Genomic DNA, 23,299 nt, shown 5'->3' with positions numbered 1-23,299 from the left:
TACATTGTCCTTTGCAAAAAAAATGGGAGCTGATCCAGATTGTCTGCTTCTTGTAAAAGATGAGAATCAGCTTTCACAAGACATAGGAGCAAACCTGCAGAGAATCTGGTGAATTCCTTTCTACAGTGTCAGCAAAGCTGTCTACTTTTTTAGAAGGATAATAGATGCTATTAGTATTCCTTGTACATGGTCACATGCTTTAAGATTTCATCTGGAAATTTATTTCCAAGAAGTCAGCACCACCTGGTGGTGTGACTTTTTTTTTTCGAATTTATAAAATTATTTTACTTCCTTAGGTGTCCTTCAAACAAAAGCTTTTAATCTGATCCACTGAAGATATTTTGGACCCTTTAGATAATACAAAAGAGCTCAAAATTATTCTATTTAAATTTGCAAATGAAGTCATGTAATTATCTCCTGCCACCCTACAAAAAGCTAGTATTTAGCTAGCAGCTCCACTAATTTATCTTAGTTCACACAGCACCCAACACACATATCAGCTTTAAAAGCTGACTACCAGCATTCCTGAGAGACTTTCAACCCCTATAATTCTCTTCTCAAATCCACCCCCAGACCCAACCAGCTCTTTTTTTCCTGGCATGCAGGTATTGGTCTGGCTCACCATCCTCAAGTCAAAATAGAGGATAACATTTCCCACAACCCCCTTCAATTTATGATTTGAATTAGCTAATTCCTTAGTCACTTTCATGGGGGTTAGTTTTCTAGGGACTTTTGTCAGCCAATGGCAAGTATCCGCTTAGTTAAATTTCTCTTGCTTTAAATATCAATGATGACAAAGACTTCTGGCTTTTCTTCTTCACAGATCTGCATTGCCGAGTAAGTTATGGCTTTGACCTCTGTGCCCTAGAGTGAAAAAGACACAAAAGCATGAATTTTCTAAGCAAAATAAGACTAAGCAAGCAGTTGTGATAACAATGTGAGAACCAAACCCACATAAACATTCTGAATATCGACTGTTTCACTATTTTATCGTACATCACAAAAAAAAAGCCAACTGTTGAGTTTGCCAGTGTGAAGGAAGCATCAGCTCAACAGTTCAGAAATGTATTCACAAAAAAAAAAAAAGGCAGGATGTAAGATCTTAAGTTGTTAGTGCCTGTGATACCATTCAAATACGTTTATACTTGGATCTCTTGCCAACTTAGAGGTCTGACTTAGAAGACACCACCCCGTCCCCCTCCTACCCCTAAAACATAAAGATGTACATGTGAATCACTGCATACCTGAGGGTGTTTTTGTAAAGAGAACTCTTCTCCCCACCTTTAAAAACAAAAAGAAAAAGAGGTGATCGTATTGGTAATATTTAATCAAATGTTACAACTAGTTTCACTGACAAGCATAGGACAGTGAGACTTTGATTTAAAGCCTCAAAGAATGGTAAAGGAGTCCACAATCCACGTTTTAGAAAGCATCAGTGCCCTCCCAGTACATCACAGTATTTCAGAGCAATCACTGAGGGCAATATGTGTCTTCAGTGGAAGATATTCATTACTCAGTTAATCATTTAAAGCTCACCCAATTGATCTTATTTTGAATTGCATTCGGTCAATGTAAAGCACTTTCACCTCCTGCAGAGAAAGCAAGAGAAAAAAATGTGTTAGCAATGTCTTCTATCTGCAGGCACAATATTTCATTAACAAGAATATTCCACTGTTTAAATGGAATCTAAAACCAGAAAATCTGAGCATTCTCAAAGACATATACTGCTATTTGGAACATACAGACAGCAGAGCTGCCACTGAGGTATAATGGCAGGTAATGACTGTTTTTTGTGGAAACAAAGCTAAGTGCTTATTTCTGAATTTTTTGTGCCTTGGTATCTTATTCTCTGCATTACACCTAAGTGATCTGTTGTGTCCCTTTTTCTTCCCTAAGGGGACATTGCATTCAGAGCTGGTACTATCAGAGAATTGACTTGTCCCACAAAATGGAAATAGAACAAAACAGAACGCTTACCCTGGGTACAAAGAACTCATTAGCACTGAATTTATACAGCCACTCATCCAAGAAGTGAAAGAGAAGAGACAACATGTCATGCCCTGCATGATTGAAGCAGATAAGGTAGTCAGTCAGTTGACTGTCCCAGTAAGAACACCCAAACATTTTTAAGAGTACAGCTGATGTACAGCTTCTGCACTAGAAGATTCAGATTAGTTATGCTTAACTGAATTTTCATCAACTGTTACAAAAGTACATCTAAAAACTCAGAAGATTTTGGTACACTCCACCTGCAGGGTTCATAAAGTTCCAATATAAAAAGCCTTACCTTCTGCTTCTACCTCTACGGTATCCAGAGGTTCCACAGTCTCTGTATCAGTCATGTAGCCAAACATGGCCATAACACACTGCTCAAATGCTTCTTCCAAAGTGTCTCCCCATGCATGTAGCCTAAAGAGACACAGGATAATTTACCACATTGTAACAATAAATAAATAAATAGATAAATAAGAGTATTATGCAGGTGAGAAATGCGAACATAAGAACAAATACAAAGAAAGTGACTGCAAAGAAATGCTCGTCTATACCTATGCATTTGAGTAGATCACAGATTTTTCTTCTTACAGTATGTGAGAAGAATTTCTTGGGAGAAAATGGATTTTATTTTTAATCAAACAACAGGAATGTCCTTTTGTAATATAGCTAATTGATATCTATGAAAGTAGACTACTAAGAAAAAAATTGTTGTAGGGGCAAGCATTTAAAAAAAGATTTCAAAAGACACTTCCAAAGAACAGAAGCTTAATCAGAAGCACCACAGCAATACTACTTTAGAAAAGAAACCAAGTATGTGGTTCTATGCCCTCTGAAAAGCAGAAATGAAACAGACAATCCAAAAAACTTAGTACATGACATTTCCTAGTTCCATAAGGTGTACATCTGTAACCAGTCTTCAGCAGTCACCCGAAACTTGTAGCAGTGTAAGAAATAATCCATTTGTCATATAGATAAATCCCACCTGCCCATACTTACTGCACATCTGCTGTGTGATCCAAATCTGAGGAGGAAGGAAAAAGAAAAGGCATGACATCACCACATATACTTTAAAATGAGGATAAAAAATATTGTTGTTATAACAATAACTTTCTGCATTCATCCTGAGACATTAAACAATGATAATCTGTTTTCCAGTGTATTAGGAAAAAATAGCATAGGTAAAGCCTTCTGCTCAATAGAAGAAAAATTGTGTTTAATACAAATTATGTCAGTGCCCTACATGTACATGTGCCCTATGTTCAAAGTATGGCTGTTGCAATGCAACAGGCTTCTCTACAAGTTAATTGCAACAAAAAATAACTAACCAGCAATAAAGAGTTTTTGCTGAAGTCTGCAGGACTTAAAATTATTCATGCAGAGGATGAGATTTGCAAACGTTTACAGCTCAGTGAAAAAGTGTACCTGTCCACACCCAAAACCACCCATTATGCAAAAAGGAGAATTTTTAGAAGTATGTAATACAAAATATAAAGTAATCTTCACTAATAACATAAGCTTAACATCCCAAGCATGTATTAAGTTTTACATTAACATTGTTTATATTCCCTTAGAGAAACGAGAGAAATGGAAAATAGTGCGAGGTTGGTAGAAACAGGGCTATCTTGGGATGTAAATATGCCACGCTGTGATCACTCCAACTGAATGATTGTTCTGATGCTGTTTAGATCATTCCCACACTATTAACGGTTTCTCAACAACTGTCTCTAAAGCAAACAAATTCCAGTGAACGTAAAAGAATAAAATCTCTTCCAGTTATAGAAACAACTTAACTATTGTAATATGTCACCCTATTTCTGCATTGCTATCAAATAGAGATCTGAACACATCCTAAAAATACATCTTCTAACAGAGTGGTATAAACTGTCCCTCCAAACAGACACTGCTCAAATAGAAAACAGACACCCTATGGTACCCTGTGAGTGCCTTACGATGGTGCTTGGGCTGACGCCCTCTGGCTTGAAAGTTCTTAGAAGTCATTCCAGGGGTGGGGAAAACAAGAAATAATGATCCCGTGTAGTACATGTAGGAGGAAGAAAAATAAAAATAAAAAAAAAACACACAGAAGACCAACACACTCTTCATTATCTCTTCTAATATAAGGGAAGTAGACAATGTACCATCTAGCTAAGAAATAGCTCAAAAGGTTAAAGTTTTCAACCTAAGTCTCTTAACTAATTTATTCATATCATTTCCTTAGCACCCATAACAAAAAAAGGCAGCTACCTTCCATAAAGAGAAACGCATATATCTCATCTCTATTTTCAACTACAGACGTATCCCACAGTCTAAACACACGAAACTAGCACATTACAAAACCCCACAAGCACCTAAACAGCATATCCTGCTTTCTTCCTTTCTCCCCCGCCCCGACTGCACCGTCTCACACGTGCCGTATCAGGATAGCGTTAAAAGCACTCACATTCATACTTCTTATTGAGCGGGGGGTATTTGGCTTTGATAGCCCTCTGGTCCTCCGTCAGGTTGTAGTCCCTCTCGTCGCCTGCCATAGCTGCTGGGCTGAGCACCGCTCGCTCACTTCCTGGTCGCACGGAACATGGCCACCGCCGCCTACGTCCAGCCTCGTGCCTCCCGTGATGCTGCTGCAGCAACAGGGAGAAGTGCCTTTCAGGCGGTTTTTCACCTGGCAGCAGCTTGGTAACAGCCGTACGCAGGCTGGTGTATTTATAACAAACACGTTAACGCTGCTCGCTGTCAGAACTGGGGAAGGTTCAATCCTGCCCCGCTCGGCTCACCAGCTGAGAGGAGCCGCACGCCGGCAGCGAGGCGAGGGGCTGCGGTCCTCGCGGAAAGCACGCAGCGCAGCCTTTGCAGGGAGCAACCACGTTTCTTCTGCTGGCGTACAGCACCAGGCATTTGATTCATCCTCAAAACACTGTAATAAGGACAAATAATGAAAACAGCTATAAAGCAAATTAAACTTTCACGCTTCAGGTAAGCTTGGCTCCTAAGTTTTACAGGTGAGGGTACTCAGCCCACTGGTACATTACACAGCAAGCTGGAGTATCTACTGCCTTCAGACCCCAGGCTGGGATGGAAAACCTTACATACAGCTTTAAAGAAAAAAAGTATTTTTCCCTTCAAGAGAGGGACTTCATTTAAGGCTTTGATCCTAGAAAAATGGGCATGGCAAATAAAACTGTGTGTGTTCATTTCCCCCAGAATTCCTTTTTTTTTTTAGAGTGGTATGGGTGTTTTTCATTAAAAAAACATTTAGAAGTCTGATTCTCAGATCAGACCTTAGCAGTTGCTCTGTTTCACACCAGCTTACATTTGTAAATTGAGCAGACCTAGACTGGAGACTCTGATTAACTGCAGGCTAATGAATTTTTTCTCAGATTAGAACCGTAGATTTTCAGGTACAATAACTATTCTCATTTTCTCAATATTTTTGTGCATTTTCAGATTAACCCACAGCTGAGCCCAAGACTTCCCCAAACAACACAAACAATAGATATACAGGTGCCATATAATATTTATTAATAATACACCTTGGCCTTTTCTTGCTGCTAGTCACAGCAGCAGCACAACACGGGGTTCCCGCTTCCAGGTACGCTAGGTCTGCACGTTGTGAAGGGGAGTTGGGGGAAAAAAGCAGCGATGGGCGACTGCGGGCGGCGCAGGGCCCCAGGGGGTGCTCTGGAGAGGCTCAGGACCGGGCCAGGCCCCACACGTTGCCCCCGGTACCGGCAGGAGCCGCGCCCCCCCCCGCCCAGGGCCCTGCCCGCGGGCGCTGCCCCTTTAAGAGCTGCTCGAGGGGCTCGCGCCGCCCGCCCCTTCCCCTGCGCAAAATGGCGGCTCCCAGGGGAGCTTCACCCCCCCCGCCTTTCCCTCCCCGGCCTCCCTCCCACGTGACCCCCGGGCGCGCTCGCGCGGCCGGCCTGTCCCCGCCCCGTGCCGCTCCCCGATTGGCCGCGGCCTCCCGGCGGCGGGCGCCGATTGGGCGGCGTTGGCGCGCGAACGGGGGTGCGCGGCGCGCCGGGGCGGCAGGCGGCGGGGGCAGGGAACAATAGAGCCGCGGCCCGACGGCTCCGCGCGGCCCCGCAGCGCCCGCCGCCGCCCCGCCATGGCGGATAAGGAAGGTACGGCCCGGCCCCGAGGCTCCGCCAGGTCTCGGCCAGGCCCCGCCGCGCTCGGGGGCAGCCCGCGCGGACCGGGGGCGGCTCCGCCAGGGGGCGCGCAGCGGGCAGGGCCTCGCCGGGCCCGCGGGGCCTGCACCGGGCCGGGGGGGCCGGGGGGGGGCCCGCGGTGCTCCCGTGGCCCGTGAGGCTGCGGCGGGCTGAGGGGGGCCTGGGGGGGCCGCGCCCGGGCCCGGGGAGCCCCGGGGGGTTGCGGGCTGCCGGGCCCAGGCGCTCGGTAGCAGCTCGGGACCGCCCCCGCCTGCACGGGGCCGGGGCTGCTCCGGGCCCCGCAGCGCCTGAGGCAGCGGGGTTCGGGGCCCGGGGCTGTGCCCGCAGGGCAGTGTGACCACAGGCCGGTGCGCATGGTGCTGGGCTCCCCGCTCAGTGCTTGTTGGTGACGCTGTGTACGCATTATAAATGTATTCGCAGCGCTAACGTGTGTTTTTAAAAAAAAAAAAATTAGCAGCCTTTGATGATGCGGTGGAAGAACGCGTGATCAACGAAGAGTACAAAATATGGAAGAAGAATACTCCCTTCTTGTACGACTTGGTCATGACCCACGCTCTGGAATGGCCCAGCTTGACTGCGCAGTGGCTGCCGGATGTAACAAGGTGAGCTGCTCTTTCTCTTTAAACCACGGTAAATAGTAAATCCAGGATCCCTTTTTTTTGGTTGAAGTAAGGCATTATCCGATTCCTTTCTGTCTTAATTGCTTTTTGTATCCTTGCCTTGCCAGCAGCAAGTTGAGGACCACAAATACTAGAGTCAGTGCAGACACTTTTATTTTAGGAAAATAAAAACCTTTTATCACTGAGAAGATATTTTCACACCCTTGATTTGATGTTTTTCTTCCTTCCGCTTCACCCTCTTTAAAAACAAAAGTCTCCTTTCTTCCAACGTATTAGTAAATATAGATATAACTTCAGTATAATCACTATAATCAAAGGCTATTGCAGTCAGCTCAGTGTTTGTGTGAACCCCTTTTGTTTCTCATGTAAGCCTCTTCTCTTGCAGACCTGAGGGCAAAGACTTCAGTATTCATCGGTTAGTGCTGGGCACCCATACTTCAGATGAACAAAATCATCTCGTGATAGCTAGCGTGCAGCTGCCGAATGACGATGCGCAGTTTGATGCTTCGCACTATGATAGTGAGAAGGGAGGTAAGGGACCAAAGGTGTCAACCAGGTGGAGTTTTAACCATTTTTTCCTCCTCCTATCAGCTGAATATTTCTTTTTTTCTTAACGTTCAGGTAATAAAATTCAGATAGTACTCCTAAACTGGTCGGTTTATTTCTAAGTGGTATCCTTACTTAATGGACAAATACTGCGTTTGATGTATCTGCATAATGTCTTGGAAGACCTACTGAAAAAGCATGCAGGGAAAAACTTCACCCCTCTATTTTTCATCATGAGTCGACAATGAATTTCTTGGAGTACTGCTTACCTGGTTTTTATCATCACTTTTGCATTACGTAAACTCAGTGAGAAAGTCACTCGCATAAAAGGATGTTTTATTTCAGAGGACTGTATCATTTCAGATGTTCTCCTCTAGTCTGAATTCTGCTGCCTGACACTTGTGCCAGCCTGACTTGGATAAAAAGATGACTGTATTTTGTTTAGTGTATCAGCCTTGAATTTGATGCTTTCTGTAATCTTAGTTGGCTGTCAGCATTGCTGCAAGTTAGGCGCTTCTCACTTTTGTTTGCTTGAATCAATCTTTCTACATGGCGAAAGTCCTCAATGACCTAATGTTAGCTTTTGTTTTTACCAGAAGCCTGGATTATGCAATTTGTGTTTTGATGTTGGGGCTTCTTAGAGTTATTGATGAACACAATGTTGTCTAATAAATACTTTGTTTCTATTCTATCTTGATATTTTTCAAAAATACACTATTCTGATTAAAAAAAAAAAAAACAAACTGCAAACCTTCTTTTTGCCAGAATATTGCTGTGCAAGTTCCTTAAAATATTGTTACTATAACTAACTATAGAGATATAAGGTGACTTTAGCAAGTTACATAGTTTCACATTTTAAACCTTGTGCAGCAATTTCTTTGTACCAGAATTTTGTCTGTTCTGCAATGCTGAACTTTGATGTATTTGAAAGTGCAGTTACAATATATTAATCTTAAATATACAGCACATATCTTCATTACAGATAAGAATTTTAAGTGGGATGAATTTGGGACTTGTGTTGTTTTAGGAGAAAACAGTCTTTAACTGTCTCTAAACTTCACCAAAGTCCTGATATTTTTATGTTATGATATTTAAGACAATGTGCCATTTGAAAACTGGATTCTTCTAGTTGTATGTTCTTGTGACTATTCCCCCAGAATAAGTAGTACCAGTAACTGAGTCTGGATCTTTGTGTCTTGATCTGAAAATGAGTAATTATTTACAACTATTAAATTCCTTTTTTTTTTCTCCAGAGTTTGGAGGCTTTGGGTCAGTTAGTGGAAAAATTGAAATTGAAATCAAGATAAATCACGAGGGCGAAGTGAACAGAGCGCGTTACATGCCACAGAACCCCTGCATCATTGCCACAAAGACTCCATCCAGTGATGTCCTCGTCTTTGATTACACCAAACATCCTTCTAAGCCAGGTGTCTGAATCTTTGTCATGTCTGTGCTTCAGAGGTCATTAGAATATAAATGACAGCCTTTTCGTAAGAAAAGATTCTTAAGAAAAAGCTGATGTAGTGCAAAAGAGGTTGAAAACTCTTGTGGGTTGCATATCACTTGTAATTTTAGAGGAAAGTGGGCATTTAGTGTAAAAGGTTATTTTGTAGAGACGTGAACGTACATATCTGATGTGTATCAGTACAAAGGTACGTGTTTTTCTCTTGCTGTTTTACTGTGTTTTGCCATGTCAGGGTATGTGATGGTATTTGGAGTGGTAGAAGGTGGCTTGCTGGAAATGATATGATCTGCTGGGTAGCTGAACTGTTGTCTTGATCTGTAAGGATATTACCTCTCATTTACTGATGAGCTTGGCAAGATCACAGAGAGTAACTAGTTCTGCCAGTTGCAGGGAAGATCAGAAGTGTATTTATCGCTTTTGAAGTAGGGTTGGAGATGATGAGAGAAGGAACAATACTCCACCAGCAGAATATTTAGGAAGAATTTTCTGAGCAGTAATTGAGTTGGGCTGCTGCTGTTCCTTCATCCAGCTAAACCAGGTGTGTCATGCCCGAGTATGAAGGTGGCTACTGGGCTTCTTTGACTCTTCAGCAGGTAGCATAGCACTAATTTAGAAAGGGCCACTGCTAGGTCATCCAGGCTAAAAATTTGCAGCTTTGAAAAAATCTGCAATGTGTGTCTATTAGGCTAAGCAGACAAACTGCTCTGTGCTGTCTCACTGCTTTTTGTTTTAATGAGGTGATTTGTAGGTTGGGGGTAATGCTCGAAAGGACAAAGAGGCATCCTGTTGGAAATACAAAGAGAAGTTTAGTAAAGCACGGTAAAACTTAATGCCAGGTATTCCACAATGCACTGAAAGTGATACTAAGCATTGGAGTTCTTATGCTGCTGCTTTACAGACCCTTCTGGAGAGTGTAACCCTGATCTGCGTCTTCGTGGACACCAGAAAGAAGGTTATGGGCTGTCATGGAACCCAAACCTGAGTGGGCATTTGCTTAGTGCTTCTGATGATCATGTGAGTACTTTAAATATTAGCTGGGGTACATCCTGCACTTTATTTGTGACCCTCGGCAAAAGGTTAAAACTGTTTTTCTTTTTGAGGGGGAGGAGGCAGGGGAGGTGAAGAGAATTTCTGTCTGAAGATTCAAATTTATTTATTTATTTATTTATTTTAAGACTATTTGCTTGTGGGATATTAGTGCTGTTCCAAAAGAAGGTAAAGTGGTGGACGCGAAGACCATCTTCACAGGGCACACGGCGGTAGTGGAAGATGTATCTTGGCACCTGCTCCACGAATCTCTTTTTGGGTCTGTTGCTGATGATCAGAAGCTCATGATGTAAGTGGGGTAATGTCTTTAGAGATTGAGCACTTGTCTGTTTTGCTTTCCCAGCTGCCCCCAAGTCCACCAGTAAAATGGGATTTAAGCCTTTGTATCTCCTTTCTCTCCTTACAGCTGGGATACTCGGTCAAACAACACCTCCAAACCTAGTCACTCGGTGGATGCTCATACAGCTGAAGTCAACTGCCTCTCTTTCAATCCCTACAGTGAGTTTATCCTGGCTACAGGATCAGCCGACAAGGTAGGTCTGCCTTGAACTTGGAACATATTTGTTTAGTTTCTGATGTGTGAATGTAGATATGTTATATTGGTTACTTCAGAAAAAAATGTTTTTATGTCTTTGACTAGACTGTCGCATTATGGGACTTGAGGAACTTGAAACTGAAGTTGCACTCCTTTGAATCACATAAAGATGAGATATTTCAGGTATAACAAAATATCTTTGTCTTTTATGCCCTTAGTTCTACTTAGATGGCTGGGAAAAGGGAAAAGTATTCTTTTCCTCTATGTTTTTATTAAGCGTACTTGTGCTTAAAACCCTCGTGTTCTTTTCTCTCATCTGCTTATAATTTTCTGGTTTATTGTTGTAGAGATGTGTAGCTTTCTGTGTGGGGGGCAACTCCAGCACAGTTTAGAGTATCCAGAAAGCCAGGGTCAGAATGTAACAAGGAAACATTTGAGAGTTTTGTCCACAATGCTAAGAGTGAAATACTAGCAGTACAGAGTAAATGTAAATTATTCATGGTAGCAGATTGAAGCAGGGAGGCACAGTGAAATGGCTGCAGTGTTTTCATCTTCTCAGCTTGGTCCTGTAAGAAGGTTTTAGCTGGTAATCACTAAAGGGGACTGCTGGACCATCTTGTGACAAAAAAATAATTGCTAATTTTGCTGGTTGTAAATATAGAAAGTTAACATCATTGGTAGCATGTGCTTAGCAGTTACAATATTTCCATCTCCAGCTCATGCATTAGTCAGAGCCAAAATATGTAGAAGGATTTTTTTGTAGAAGGGTTGGTACTTAAAAGATTCTGTACATAATTTTATTTAGAGGTAACTAGAGTCTTAAATGTCAGGTTAGTATGCAAAATTGTCTTCTTTTGTAATCCTGTGATCCTAGTGAGTGGTATGTTTTGGAGAGATTTATCTCCAGCAGCCATGGTTAATGTGAGCTTTTGGGCAGTTAAGCTGTATTGCAGCGATTTTCTTTTCATGTGTAAACCATACTTACTATTTAAGGAATCTGTAGTTTATATTCGTGCAGTCCTTATTAAGGAGTAGCTAATATCCTTGAGAGTTGTTTATACTTCTTAACGTGTGGCGTTCGTTGGAGGAGAGGTTATGTGTGGTACCATTTTGGTGCTCAAATGCCTCGTGAGTATATAAACTAATTGCTATCTTAGAATGTAATTATTGGGCACATTTATATTTTGAGTTAATAGTAATTAGCATTTTCATAAAGCTCCTGTAAGATACAGTGGTGTTTGCTGTGAATGTCAGCAATGTTATGGCTTCTTAAAACTAATTTGCTTTCTAAATTCATCCTTGTCTGCAGGTTCAGTGGTCTCCCCATAATGAAACTATATTGGCCTCCAGTGGCACTGACCGCAGGCTAAATGTTTGGGACTTGAGGTAAATCCAAATTAGTCGAGTTGTCATGACAAAATATTATTGATGAACTGCATCACAAACAACAACAACAAAATAAACACAACCTTTTCATTTTTCTTTTAAAGTAAAATTGGAGAAGAACAGTCCCCTGAGGATGCTGAAGATGGTCCCCCAGAGCTATTGGTAAGTCTTTTGAATCTCATTGATTGTTTTGACCTATGTCACTCATGTCTGTAACATAGATTTGAAAATGTTGCCACCACCACTGGTTTTTTTCTTTCTCCTGTACTAGTTTATTCATGGTGGTCATACTGCAAAGATATCTGATTTCTCGTGGAATCCCAATGAACCCTGGGTAATCTGTTCTGTATCAGAAGATAATATCATGCAAGTCTGGCAAATGGTAAGTTGTTTGGGAAAGTGCAGGAAGTGGTAGATAAGAGAGTGTTGAACTGCCTGAATTTCAGCATTCCTGTTTTATTTACAGCTCTCAGAATGACTTGCTTTGTAGAGCTGCCTAAGTCTCAAATGGGTTGTGAAATCCATTTTAGATTTGGTAGAAACAAGGGTTTACAAATACTGAGAAACTGTTTTATTTCTCTATTTAAAAGGAAAAAAAAAAGAGTACTGGTGTAGAACTATTTTTTTTTTTGTGCTTGAATGAAAACAGTGTGTTTAAAAAAAAAAAAAGTGAAATTAAGGTTTCTGTCAGTTACTGTTGTAACAAATGAAATGTTTTCAGATGATATAAATATCGCCCTGTGGATGGAGAGGGGTGAATAGAAAAAGCTTGCTAGTTTAAATTACCAGCTGTTGAAAGTTTTGGAGAACAATCTTGTGCAGTTCGAATAACCTTTCAAAAGACTTCTTCTAGTCATAAGACTTCTTAGACATTCTTCTAATTTTGGTTTATTTATAGATTGGTTCACGGAGGCTTTGTCCTAGCAGCATTCTATATAGTTCTTCTGGAAGGTGCTGCTGCAAAGTAAAGGATCTAGTAAACATATACACAGTAGTTTTAATTGAAATAAGCCCTGCAGTGGTCTCTACTTTTAAGAAGTCAGATTTCCACAAGCTACATACAGTAACTTAGGGTACTTCTCAACTGTTTTGAAGACATTGCTATATCCAAAAAGAAATCTGTGTTGCAGCTTTTATGTTAAATAGCCTTGAGGGATCAGGGATAGGTAACTTACACGTGTAGATAAAAACCTGCCAGAACTTTTGGAAATGTTCTAGCAGATGGAATCCTGTTAAATGAGGTGGTAAGTGCTTTGTCAGTTCCTCCACTTCTGTCTTGCAGGCAGAAAACATATACAATGATGAAGATCCTGAAGGAAGTGTGGATCCAGAAGGTCAAGGATCCTAGATGATAACTCTTCCTGTTTTTAGTCTTTTTCCTTCTCTTCCTTCTCAACCCGATACTGACTTAACACTGGTTTTGAGACACACGTAGACTTTGTTCAGCCATCCTTCTGTAGATACCATCAACTGCTTTTTATCCCAAACAGTGAGTACTCCCTAAGAAAAGGGCTTAGCCCACTTAGCCCAACTCAGCTGGTTCCGCACTGTAGCTCCTTGGTCATATTTCCTACAGCAACCTCTTGTGTATAGAGCTGGCTGTCCCGTTTTAGCTGCTTTCCTCGTACAGAGCGAACTTTTTTTTTCTCCTTATTTTGTCTTTAGCTTGCTACGGCTACCGGCTTTTGCCTAATTTAAACAAAAGTTAAATCAGTAGAGCTGCCAGAATATGCTTAAGCCAATGGAGATGATACAAGTGTTAATCCACTGGCAGTTCAGAAATGGAGTGTGGGAGGTCTTGCCCTGTTCAGTACAGCTCAGAAGTCTTGTGATTCCTTTAGTTAATCTGTACCTGCGTGGCTTTTTCTGCCTCTGCAGGTACAAAAAAAAAAAAAAAGGGCAAAAAAAGACTAGCAGGTTCTGACTTGAACTGAAATTATCTCTTTCTATATTTTTTTTTCTCTGCTGGTAATTCTGGGTTTTTCATTCCTTCCTTTGGTCCTATCCCTTTTCTCCCGTCTGCTGGGCGACAGCAGTTTGGATACATTTAGCTGTTCCTGCAGAGCATTGTTCACCTTCCATGTATCTTGCTCTATTGTGTGTTTCTTGAGCTGTGTTTTCACATATATTTCTTTCCTTTCTGTGAAATGGTTTTAAAAACTTGGGGCCACCAAGTTGTAAAGGTGTATGTTTTTACCAGCTGATGTCCCACAGAAGGCATGTCCCATAATCTAAAACAGCCTTGGTAGCTGGTACATGTAAAGCAAATTACATGTGGATGAACTACCTTTTTTAGGAGTTAGTCCTTGACCACTAGATCCTGCACATCTTCCACTAGGGTGTCCAGTTCCACCAGCAACCTGTTACTCTCCATGTTCTTCATGACTAATTGCGTGTAAGTGCTTCAGATGGAATAAATTTTTTCTACATAAACGCTACATTGCTGTGTGGTTTTGTGCTGATGGTTTCCTTCTGCATTGACTGTTTTCTTGAGAGTAAACTATTTTGTCAGAAAGCAGAGAAAGCGAGCATAAAGCAAGGGCCTAATCTCTACCTGTATGTGCCCTATGAGAGGGTAGGTGCTGGTATGTATAGTCCTTACGTTTATAATGCATGCTTCTTCAACACCACCTCCTCTCGTTTCTGCTGCTTGCTTTGTGCGATAAGCACTCAATAGCTCCAAGCAGTTGGGAATGCACGGGAGGGAGTGTGCCTTCCACCCAAGGTGTGCTGTTGTCTGACTATTGGGTCTGCCTGTAGCCCTGACACAGGAATGATATATTTTTTTTATGTAGTCTGCAGCATGAATACTTGGACACCTTACACACACCATGGTTTGGCACACAAGCTTATTTTTCTTTGAGACACAACTTCGAGAAATCAAAAGCTCCTTAAACTGACCTTTATTTTCAGTGTGAGACTTTATATAAAGTGGAAACCTTTTATCCACAAGCTTCAGTTTCTGTGGCCCACATTGGAGCATGTCACGATACAGCAGACAGCACTTGAATTACAAAAGAGTCCTGTTAAAAGGATAAAGCTTCACCTGTATGTAAACTTCAAAAATCAACCCCCAACACCGCCTTCCCCAACAAAACCTTCTGTGCAAGCTTACACTCCATCTAGGGAACAAGACAAGATACATTTTCCAAACACAGCAAAACATACATTGTTATTCTTCATATATGTCCTTTTTTCAGTGCAAGTATAATTTTCTCTGCTCCTCTGTGGAAAAGCAGTTTTACAAGAAGATCAGCAGCACTCGCATTCCTGACTTCAGGCAGCTGCTGTACAGCAGGGGAGATAAGCAGTGAAAGGAAACGTCCCCTGCAGCTGCCTCTGTCCTCCGCTTACTGCTGTGAAGAGGAAGAGTGTCGTTTCTAACAGTCTTCGTCTGCTTTTTCTTCTTTTTTGCAAAGGTGTCCGTAGATTTCTAAGCAGCCCCTGTATGGGTAGAAAGTGAATTTAGTGTCCCGAATATGGAATATATGAAATGTGTAAGCTATTCTGGCTGGAGAAAATGGGCAACAGGGAGAGACTACTGAAAGGTCTTCCATTTCACAATGTGGAAGCAAAGCAATCAGGTGACACTAAAACTGGCTCAGCACATGGTGCTGTGGCTGTGCAGCCCCGCCAGAGCCCTTGGCAGTCGCACGAGCTCTGGCAGGAGGGAACCTGAGGTCTGGTGCGAGCTGCAGGAGGAGGCAGCTCAGACGTACGTAACTCAGGTCCCCGGTTCAAATGTGGAACTCGAGGTGCCCTGACGCTTAGGAGATCTGGAGCCCTGTCACTTCCCGTGATGGCAATTTGCAGATCCCCAGGAATTAAGAGTCTGCAGCTGCACCTGGGCTTGGTTGTTGGCCTCTGCAGCCTGCGATCGAACAGACCCCACGCAGCAGAGACGTGGGGTTGCTGGGATCTGTTCAGAGTTGTCAATGCGGTTACCCTCGTTAATAAATCTTGCAATGACTGCTGATATGACAGGCCAAAACAGGAATATCGCCTCGCCCTGGCTTATCATGCTACAGTCTTTCATGGATAAAAGAGAACTGCAGCTGCTGGTGGTGGGGATGCCCTCCCGTGGCACATGGGGAAGGGGAAAAAGGAATCCTACAGTGGCAGTAAAGCTCCAGAAAATGCTTCAGGATGTGCACAGCTGAGATTGGAGGAATGCACAACAATGCAAAGCCTGGTAAGTAAGATAGTCCCCAAACTGAGGGACATTTTCTGGAGCTTTAAAACCTGTATAGTAAAGAAGTCTGGAGTGAAAGCAGCCGTGTGGGTTCATAAGCAGGAGGTGGTTCTCTCTGTTGAAGAGCATCTGCAGCAATGTTCCCAAACCGAGAACTCTGCTCCCTTCCATGTGTTCCTAGGGAAATATTTTTTTTTAAGTTGCCGCGCCTGCCTCTTGGAAGGCAGCCCCTGCTTCTATTTTGCACAGAACTTTCCATGACATCGCTACATGGCAAAGGGTCGGAGTTTCCACGGCTGCAGCCGTGCCCGTGCCTTCCGCGTGTGCGGGGCGAGGAGCGCCAGGCTCGCCCGCTGCCAGCCCTCCCCAGCCACCTCGGGATGGACAGACTGACTTGTAAATGGACAGCTCCTGGTGCAGGCTGCTCCGCAGCTCCTCCAGCTCCTGGTTCTTGCGCTGCTGGAGCTGGACGCCGTTCTTCAGCTCCTTCAGCCTGTCCTCCAGCTCCTCCACTTGCTCCTGGGGGCGAAGAAGCCAAGACCGAGTTATGGGGGAGCAGCTGTGTGCCGTACGGGGCTCTGCCTGTCCATGCTCTGCTCCAGGCAGGAGCAGCCAGGCCAGCAGCTGCCAGCCACGGTGTTAAGAAGCCTCTGCAGAAAAGCTTTGCTTTCCTATGAAGGTGGGAGCCAGGGCTGGAATGCAGCGCGTGCTTTGGCTTCCCTGCTGGCTGGATTTGTCCCTTACGCTGCTAGGTGTGCGTTTGAAAAGCTGTCAGCGCTGTGTAAATCTAAAACTCTTGAGAAGATAAACACAGGACTGGGAAAAATAAAATGTGGAGGTACACCAGGGGCTCCCCAAGGTCCCAGCTAGCTGCTGAGCGAGGTGGGATCCTGGAGGTCCCCGTGCTGCAGCCACAGCCCCGGTCTGTGGGGACGCCGGCTCCGGGCAGCGGTGGTGGCCGGGAAATGTTGGCAGCGAGACGGGTGGCAGAGCTGCCTTGCCAAATGTGCTCTTGTGGATATTGAATTGCATTTTCTCTCTGCACGAGGTGATGCGGGGGATGCCTGGCACGGCCCCATGTCTCTTTTCCAGCACCCACAGGCAGCTCTCATCAAACGCTGAGCTGCGGTGCTGGTGCTGTACCTGCACCTCCTGTCTGTCCCCTGGGGTATCGGGATGTGTCTGCGTGTTTCTGGGCTGACATGGCTTTACCTGGAGCAGCAGCCTGATGACCCACGTGTGGGCCTGCCCTGGAGGTCTTCCCAAAACCCAGAACGTTTGCTAATGCCTATGTAATGGTCTTTTCATGCTGAGCATCCAGACCAAGCAAGGCACAGTGCTGCTGAGTCACCGAGTTTTAGACTTTAGGGCTTCTTCAGGGGCATGAAGTAAATCCTCAAGGAGAAAAGTATCAGGGAGGGGGATGCATCTGACTTGAACCCACAGGAGATATTTCACCTCGCTGCCCTCCTTATCCACCCCTCTCCCCCCTTGTCCCTATGAACCAGCCCTTTGACATCCCCATCCTTGGTGCCCCCAGACAGTGATTCCCAAACCTGAACACGCCGCCGAGGACGCCTACCCGGTACTGCCTGACCTCTTCATCACGCTTCTGCTTGACGAGGATGATCTGCTCCTCCAGGCTCCTGTTCTGCAGCCGCAGCCGGCTGACCTCCCCCTGCAAGGGCCGCAGGGCCTCCTTCATCTCCTGCATCTCCCCCTGCAGCGCCTGCAGCGCCTTGGCCCCGGCCTCGCGCCGCTCCAGCAGCCGCAGCAGCTGGGGCTCGTAGTGCTCCTCCAGCCCCCGGCGGCTCTGCGCCACGAAGCTCTCGAACTCCATGGAGAGCCGGCGGCTCTCCTGCAGGTACTGGTTGTCCTCCCGACGCGGCGGAGCCTCCAGCCGCTGCCGCAGCGCCTCCTTCTCCTTCTCGCAGGTCTCCTTCAGGCGGGACAGCTCGCCGGAGAGCTGCCCGGCCTGGGTCTCCAGCTCGCCGCGGTAGGCAGCGTGCTGGGAGAGGTCGTGGCGCCGGCTCTCCAGCTGGTACTGGCAGGCCACGCACTCCTTTGTCACCTTGAAGAGCTTCTGCTTGATCTGTCGGATCTCGTCCTTCAGGTTGTCTCTCTCCAGCTCCACCTTGGCCAGCAGCCGGCAGGCGGCCTGGATCTCCTCGTGGGCATGGCGGATCTCCTGCAGCGCCGGCTCCCGCAGCTGCGCCAGCTCCTCGATCAGGCTGTCGCGCTCTTTCTCCAGCTGCTCCACGGCTTCGATGCACTCCTGGAAGTAGTCGCCCAGCTCTTCGAGGGTGAGGCACCGACACTCCGTGCCCTCCGTGTCCAACGGGGTGCCTGCCCCCTCCGCATCCATGTCCAGTGGGATCCCTGCCCCCTCTGCGTCCACCTCTGGTGGGATCCCTGCCCCGTCTGTGTCCATGTACAGCGGGATCCCTGCCCCGTCTGCGTCCACATCCAGCAGGAGTCCTGCTCCATCCACATTCAGTGGAAACCCTGTCCCACTGGCATCCATGTCCAGCAGGATCCCTGCTCCATCTGCTTCCACATCTAATGGGATCCCTGCTGCATCCACATCCAGCAGAATCCCTGCGCCATCTGCTTCTGCATCCAGTGGGATTCCTGCCCCATCCACATCCAGCGGGATCCCTGTCCCACTGGCATCCATGTCCAGCAGGATCCCTACTTCATCTGCTTCCACAGCTACCGGGATCCCTGCTCCATCCACATCCAGGGGGATCCCTGCGCCATCTGCTTCTGCATCCAGTGGGATTCCTGCCCCATCCACCTCCAGTGGGATTCCTGCCCCGTCCACATCCAGTGGGATTCCTGCCCCATCCACATCCAACGGGGCTCCTGCCCCGGCTGCGTGCTCACCCAGCAGTGGCCCTGGCATGCTGAGGTTCAAGGCAGCGTCCCCGACGTCCGCCTGCAGCTCCTGGCAGGCTCCTGGGCTGCCCACGCGTACAGGAGCAGCCCCCGCGCCCAGCGCTGGCTCTGAGGGGCTGTGCGGAGCCTCCGGGTGCGGAGGAGCGCCCGCAGCCTCTCCCTGCGGGGCCGGGGCCGCTCCTGCTTCATCCAGCCGCGGTTCCGGAGGGGGCTCTGGCTCTGCCATCAGGTCCCTGCAAAGGAGAGGAGACGTCAGCCAGCACAGTGACTGCCGCAGGTCCCTGCCCTCCCTGTGCAGACCGGGCAGCGGTGCCGCTTGCGTGGCCCGAGGACAACTTTGACCCAAGCCGTTTGCTTCAACGTGGGCCAAAATAGAGGAGAAAAACCATCCCAAAGAGAATGACTGGGGCAGAGGAAGGGCGAGTGCTTCAAAACCCAGCAGCACTTCTGTCCCCGCAATGGGGAATGACCCGTGTGGGTCACCCCAGCAGCACCGCCGGCACCGGCACGATGGCAGCGGGGTGGCCGGCGGCTCTCACGGCACGGCCGGTGAGGCGCTCCCAGTGAACGTGCCCGGATTCCAGCTCTGTGGCATAACCTCACGGCAGGGGAATGCGCTGCTAAAGCGCAGGCGGGCTCCGCGCTGGCTGAGGCCGGAGCAGAGCACGGCACCGGGCCCGCGGCAGCCCCGGCGCTGGCTTTGCAGTGTCATCCGAGCCGGGCATTATCCCCGGCGGGCACCTGCCGCTGCCACCACAAAACGCTCCCGGCTCACGTTCACCCGGGTGCTATTTGGGGCAGGAGCTGAGCGCGGTCCTGGGTCCGGCGGGGGCTTTTTCTGCCACGGGGGCAGCGGGGAGATGCTCTCACCTCCCGGCCCCGCGGGCTGAGCTCATATCTCGTCATCCCCAAAGGAATGAGCGCGGGCTGGCACCGAGCGGCCTCGGCTCGCTGCAACGGCTTTAAGGAAAGAACAGATTTTCACCGGTACTTTCTCTCCTAATAAGGCAGTTTTCTGCAGCGATGACACATCGCAGCCTCGGACCCAGCGGCCTGACCGCTGGGGCTGGGGAACACGGGGAAAGGTGGGGAGGGGGCTGCGCAGTGCTTAACGTGCCCCCCTCCGCTGCCAGCGTTTATTTTTCAAACTTACCAACTCCCTGCTGCGCCTGTGGGGCGCGCTCCCCCTGCCACCCCCTTGCCCCCGCTCTGGGTGCCTGCGATGCTCCCTGGGGGGGCTGAGCCTCAGCACCCCTCCTCCAGCCCAGCACCCCGGGGTGCTCAGAGCGCCCTGCCCTGCCCCACACCCCCCCCCAGCCCCTCTCCCCCCACACCTCCCCGGCTCGTACCTTGCTCTCCAGGAGCCCGGTGCCCCCGGCGCTGTGCTGCACATGGGCTTAGCATGGGGCGGGTGGGGGTTATTAATACACGGGGCTGGAAATCAGACTCCCCCGGCAGCCGCTTCACCCGGCTGCAGCGCCAGCTGCGGGTGCTGCCGCCCTCCGCCCTGGGAGGAGGAGGAGGAGGAGGAGAAGGAGGAGGAGGAGGAGGAGGAGGAGGGCGGGGAGGGCCATGCCTGCATCCCTGGCAGCAGCAGCCGCAGGGCTGGCTGCAGCCTCACATCCCCAGAGCATCCCTGCCAGCCCCCACGCGGGGGGGATGTGATGGGGACGTGGGGGTCCCTGGGCAGGGGGGGCGTCCCTGGGACTGCAGGGGTCTGTGTCCAGCAGGGGCGGCTGGAAGGGGCACGGCGGAGGATGCAGCACGTGGCCATGAATCGGTGCGGCCTTATCCTGTGCATGGAGCAGGGGTTTGGCGGGGCGCTGGCAGCACAGCGCCTCACGGCACTTGTTATTTATTGAAGCACACGAGTATATTAAATACTGGCACCTCAGGGGCTCCATCGTCCCAGTGCCTGCAGAGCGCAGCCCCCAGTTTCCCACCCGTGCCCCCCTTTCTGCTCTCCAGCCTGGGGCTGGGGGCCACGGCCGCACTCCCGGGAGCTGCCGCTGCCCTCGCCACTTGGGGCTCTGCTTTCCGCCCTTGCTCACCCATCCGCCCTCCCCGCAGGACCCTAAACCCACCCTCTGGGTTACTATTATTAGCATGTATTTATATGTAGTGCATATTTTAGATATATTGCCACACCGGCGTGTGTGCAGTGGCCCAGGGGGGCAGCGTGGCCAGTGGGCACTTGGCCCGGCCACCCCCGGTGTGGGGCTGGAGGAGGTGAATGGCAGAAGCAACTGATTAAAGCGAAGTTAATTAATGTATCAAAGCAAAACAGAGCCTACCTCCGCCCTGGCAGTGCCCGCTCAGGAAGTCGGCACTCGCGGCTCAGGAAGTCGCCAGCTTACGTGCCCCGAAATCGCCCAGCAACACGCACCACAGCTTGCAACATCACGAAATGCCACCCTGTCCCCGTCCCCGCGTCACCACCTCCGTCACCTTGCTCGCCGCCGGGTTTAAAATAACTGCTCTTGTCCATCTCCCGGGCCTGCTGGCACACGCGTGCAGGGGGAGCAGAGCTTTAAAAGGAAAGGGAAGATTTGGGTGTTTGGCTTTTTTCAGCCCTGTTGCTTTTTTCAGCACAACCCACCTTTTTTTTCTCCCCGCTCTCTCTTTTTTTTTTCCGTGAAGCGCCTCTCTTCGTGCTGAGGCTTTTGACTCACTAGGAGAGGAATGCTGTTAATTCGGACAAGTTGTGCGTATAAATATACATCTGTATCTGCGATTGCCAAGGGGAGAAACCTGCGGGTCAGGCGGGCCGGGTGCAGCAAACCCTTGTAGGGGATGAGGGGAGGATGGCAGCGCCTCTGCGAGCCGGCCGGCGTGCCTGGGCACCTGCCAGGGGACGGCCGGGGGGCTGCAGGGGCTCAGCTGTTCCCGGTAAGAGGAGAGCCCCGGCTGTTTTGTGGATATAACCAGGCAACGGCTGGCTCGGGTGTCAGACCCGCCGCGGCTCCGTCCCGCGGGGTGCGACACCCTCGTGTGCGAGCCGCCCTGGACTTTGCTCCGGCAAACAGGAGGGAGAGCGAAGGCAGGAGCGTATCTGGGAGGGGAAATGTTCCAGCTGTTGGAACAGAATAAACCACGGCGTCTCCGGCCGCTCCTCCACCCCCCGCAGCGTCCTGGCACCGGCCTGGCAAGGGCTGAAGGCAGCTGGGAGAGATCGGTGCGTGGCATCGCGACGCCCGCCCTTCGTGCCCCTGCCGCTGGTGCTGCTGGCCCAAGGGCAGGGACGGATCCTGGGCTCCGAGGGCAGGGCTCTGTCCCAGAGCTGTCCCCCACAAACCTCGGGGACAGGCTTGGGGAACCAGGGAGGCTTCGTGGCCTTGGCAGCTCCTGTGGCTCCGTCGGCGCATGCAGCACCGCAGGGCACCCAGCCTGCCTGAACCCCAGCGACTCCAGGCACTGCTGCCAGCCCCGCGCCCCCACACGTGGCTAACAAGGGCCCGGTGCGGGGCTCAGCACCCCGGGCTGTGTGCCGAGGCTGCAGGGGTCTGGCTGCGGCCCCGTGAGCAGCGCTGGATCCAGCCCCACGTGTGGGAGCTCAGGGGGAAAGCGTGATTCATCGCCAGAGCTGGGAGAGCTTCCAGGGAAGGATCCTGGGTGGGGAGGGCGGCTGCACCCTGCACCCACTCCGGCCCCTGCCCTCACCTCCTGCCTCAGTTTCCCCGCTGAGAGCTGAGATGCCGGGCAGCCGTGGGGACGCCGCCGTGGGAGCCAGCATGGAGCAAGCGCCGCGGTCATGTCCCAGGGCCCAGAGCCTGGGGCTCGCCCCACTCCCACTGGACCTGTCTCCAAACTCCCAGATAAGGATGCTCAGGGCCCGTGCAAGAGCGAGGCAAGGTCACCGGCGGGACGGAGGTGGAGGAGGGGGTGGAGGAGGAAGAGGAAGAGGGCAGTGTGGGCACGGACCCAGCTGGGCCTCGGGTAGAGATGAAAGCGGGAGCCCCACGGCGCCGTCCGCCCACAGCTCCAGCGGGGACCTTGGCGGCTGCACAGGAGTGGGGCTGGACCCTGCCCCAGGCTGCAGGCGCCGGCGGCTCCGCTTATCTGGGTGCCGGGGCTGCTCTCCCGCGGCGAGGGGGAACCAGGAAAGTGCCGCTACTGCGACCGCTGCTGCTGAACGGACGCTGTCCTGGCCAGGGAGCGCAGCGGGGACAAGAGCTCTGTCCCTTTCGGGGACCCAGTGCCACAGCCCCTGCGAGTGCCTGCCCCGAACTGCGCTGCTTCTGCTTTATCTCCCTTTGTGCAACCCAGATACCGGCTTTAAACATTTGCGTCAAGGCTGTTTGTCCCGGCGGCGCTCCCGCAGCAGCCACCCCCGCGACGGGATCGTCCCCCGCATGCCGGCCACACTCCGGCCATGCCCGCGGTGTGCATGTGTGCACGTGTGTGTGTGTTTATGCATGTGCACATGGCTGCGTGCATGTGTGTGTG

The 23,299-nt window shown here is 49.1% G+C and overlaps 3 protein-coding genes across 6 annotated transcripts; 1 reads left to right on the top strand and 2 right to left on the bottom strand.

Moving 5' to 3' along the window:
- Positions 1–256: 256 nt before the first annotated feature.
- ZBTB8OS (zinc finger and BTB domain containing 8 opposite strand) lies at positions 257–5,069 on the bottom strand. Of its 3 annotated transcripts, XM_050715159.1 has the most exons (9): positions 5,025–5,069; positions 4,770–4,909; positions 4,436–4,616; positions 2,992–3,016; positions 2,288–2,409; positions 1,978–2,060; positions 1,537–1,589; positions 1,245–1,281; positions 257–864 (listed from the first exon to the last, which is right to left on the bottom strand). In XM_050715159.1, the coding sequence occupies exons 3-9, from the start codon at positions 4,521–4,523 to the stop codon at positions 778–780; spliced, it is 495 nt and encodes a 164-aa protein (XP_050571116.1). In that variant the 5' UTR covers positions 4,524–4,616; positions 4,770–4,909; positions 5,025–5,069; the 3' UTR covers positions 257–777. The 3 variants fall into 3 exon arrangements, with proteins under 3 accessions (XP_050571116.1, XP_035418065.1, XP_035418066.1); XM_035562172.2 differs by lacking the exons at positions 4,770–4,909; positions 5,025–5,069 and having other exon boundaries at positions 3,945–4,539; XM_035562173.2 differs by lacking the exons at positions 1,537–1,589; positions 4,770–4,909; positions 5,025–5,069 and having other exon boundaries at positions 4,436–4,697.
- An 898-nt stretch (positions 5,070–5,967) lies between these two features.
- RBBP4 (RB binding protein 4, chromatin remodeling factor) lies at positions 5,968–14,201 on the top strand. The gene is made up of 12 exons (XM_035562113.1): positions 5,968–6,116; positions 6,619–6,766; positions 7,170–7,315; positions 8,584–8,757; positions 9,694–9,809; positions 9,971–10,131; positions 10,249–10,375; positions 10,483–10,560; positions 11,687–11,763; positions 11,868–11,925; positions 12,035–12,145; positions 13,046–14,201. The coding sequence occupies exons 1-12, from the start codon at positions 6,101–6,103 to the stop codon at positions 13,109–13,111; spliced, it is 1,278 nt and encodes a 425-aa protein (XP_035418006.1). The 5' UTR covers positions 5,968–6,100; the 3' UTR covers positions 13,112–14,201.
- Positions 14,202–14,650: 449 nt separating this feature from the next.
- Positions 14,651–20,379, bottom strand: SYNC (syncoilin, intermediate filament protein). 2 transcript variants are annotated; one of them, XM_035562043.2, is made up of 4 exons: positions 20,203–20,379; positions 17,538–19,086; positions 16,350–16,474; positions 14,651–15,207 (listed from the first exon to the last, which is right to left on the bottom strand). In XM_035562043.2, the coding sequence occupies exons 1-4, from the start codon at positions 20,244–20,246 to the stop codon at positions 15,144–15,146; spliced, it is 1,782 nt and encodes a 593-aa protein (XP_035417936.1). In that variant the 5' UTR covers positions 20,247–20,379; the 3' UTR covers positions 14,651–15,143. The 2 variants fall into 2 exon arrangements, with proteins under 2 accessions (XP_035417936.1, XP_050571129.1); XM_050715172.1 differs by lacking the exon at positions 20,203–20,379 and adding an exon at positions 19,724–19,764.
- Positions 20,380–23,299: the final 2,920 nt, after the last annotated feature.

Source organism: Cygnus atratus, chromosome 23, assembly GCF_013377495.2.
Source record: "Cygnus atratus isolate AKBS03 ecotype Queensland, Australia chromosome 23, CAtr_DNAZoo_HiC_assembly, whole genome shotgun sequence".
In the NCBI taxonomy this organism is placed as follows: Eukaryota; Metazoa; Chordata; class Aves; order Anseriformes; family Anatidae; genus Cygnus; species Cygnus atratus.
The sequence above is the reverse complement of the archived record's forward strand: the minus strand, read 5'-3'. Positions and strand labels throughout refer to the sequence as shown.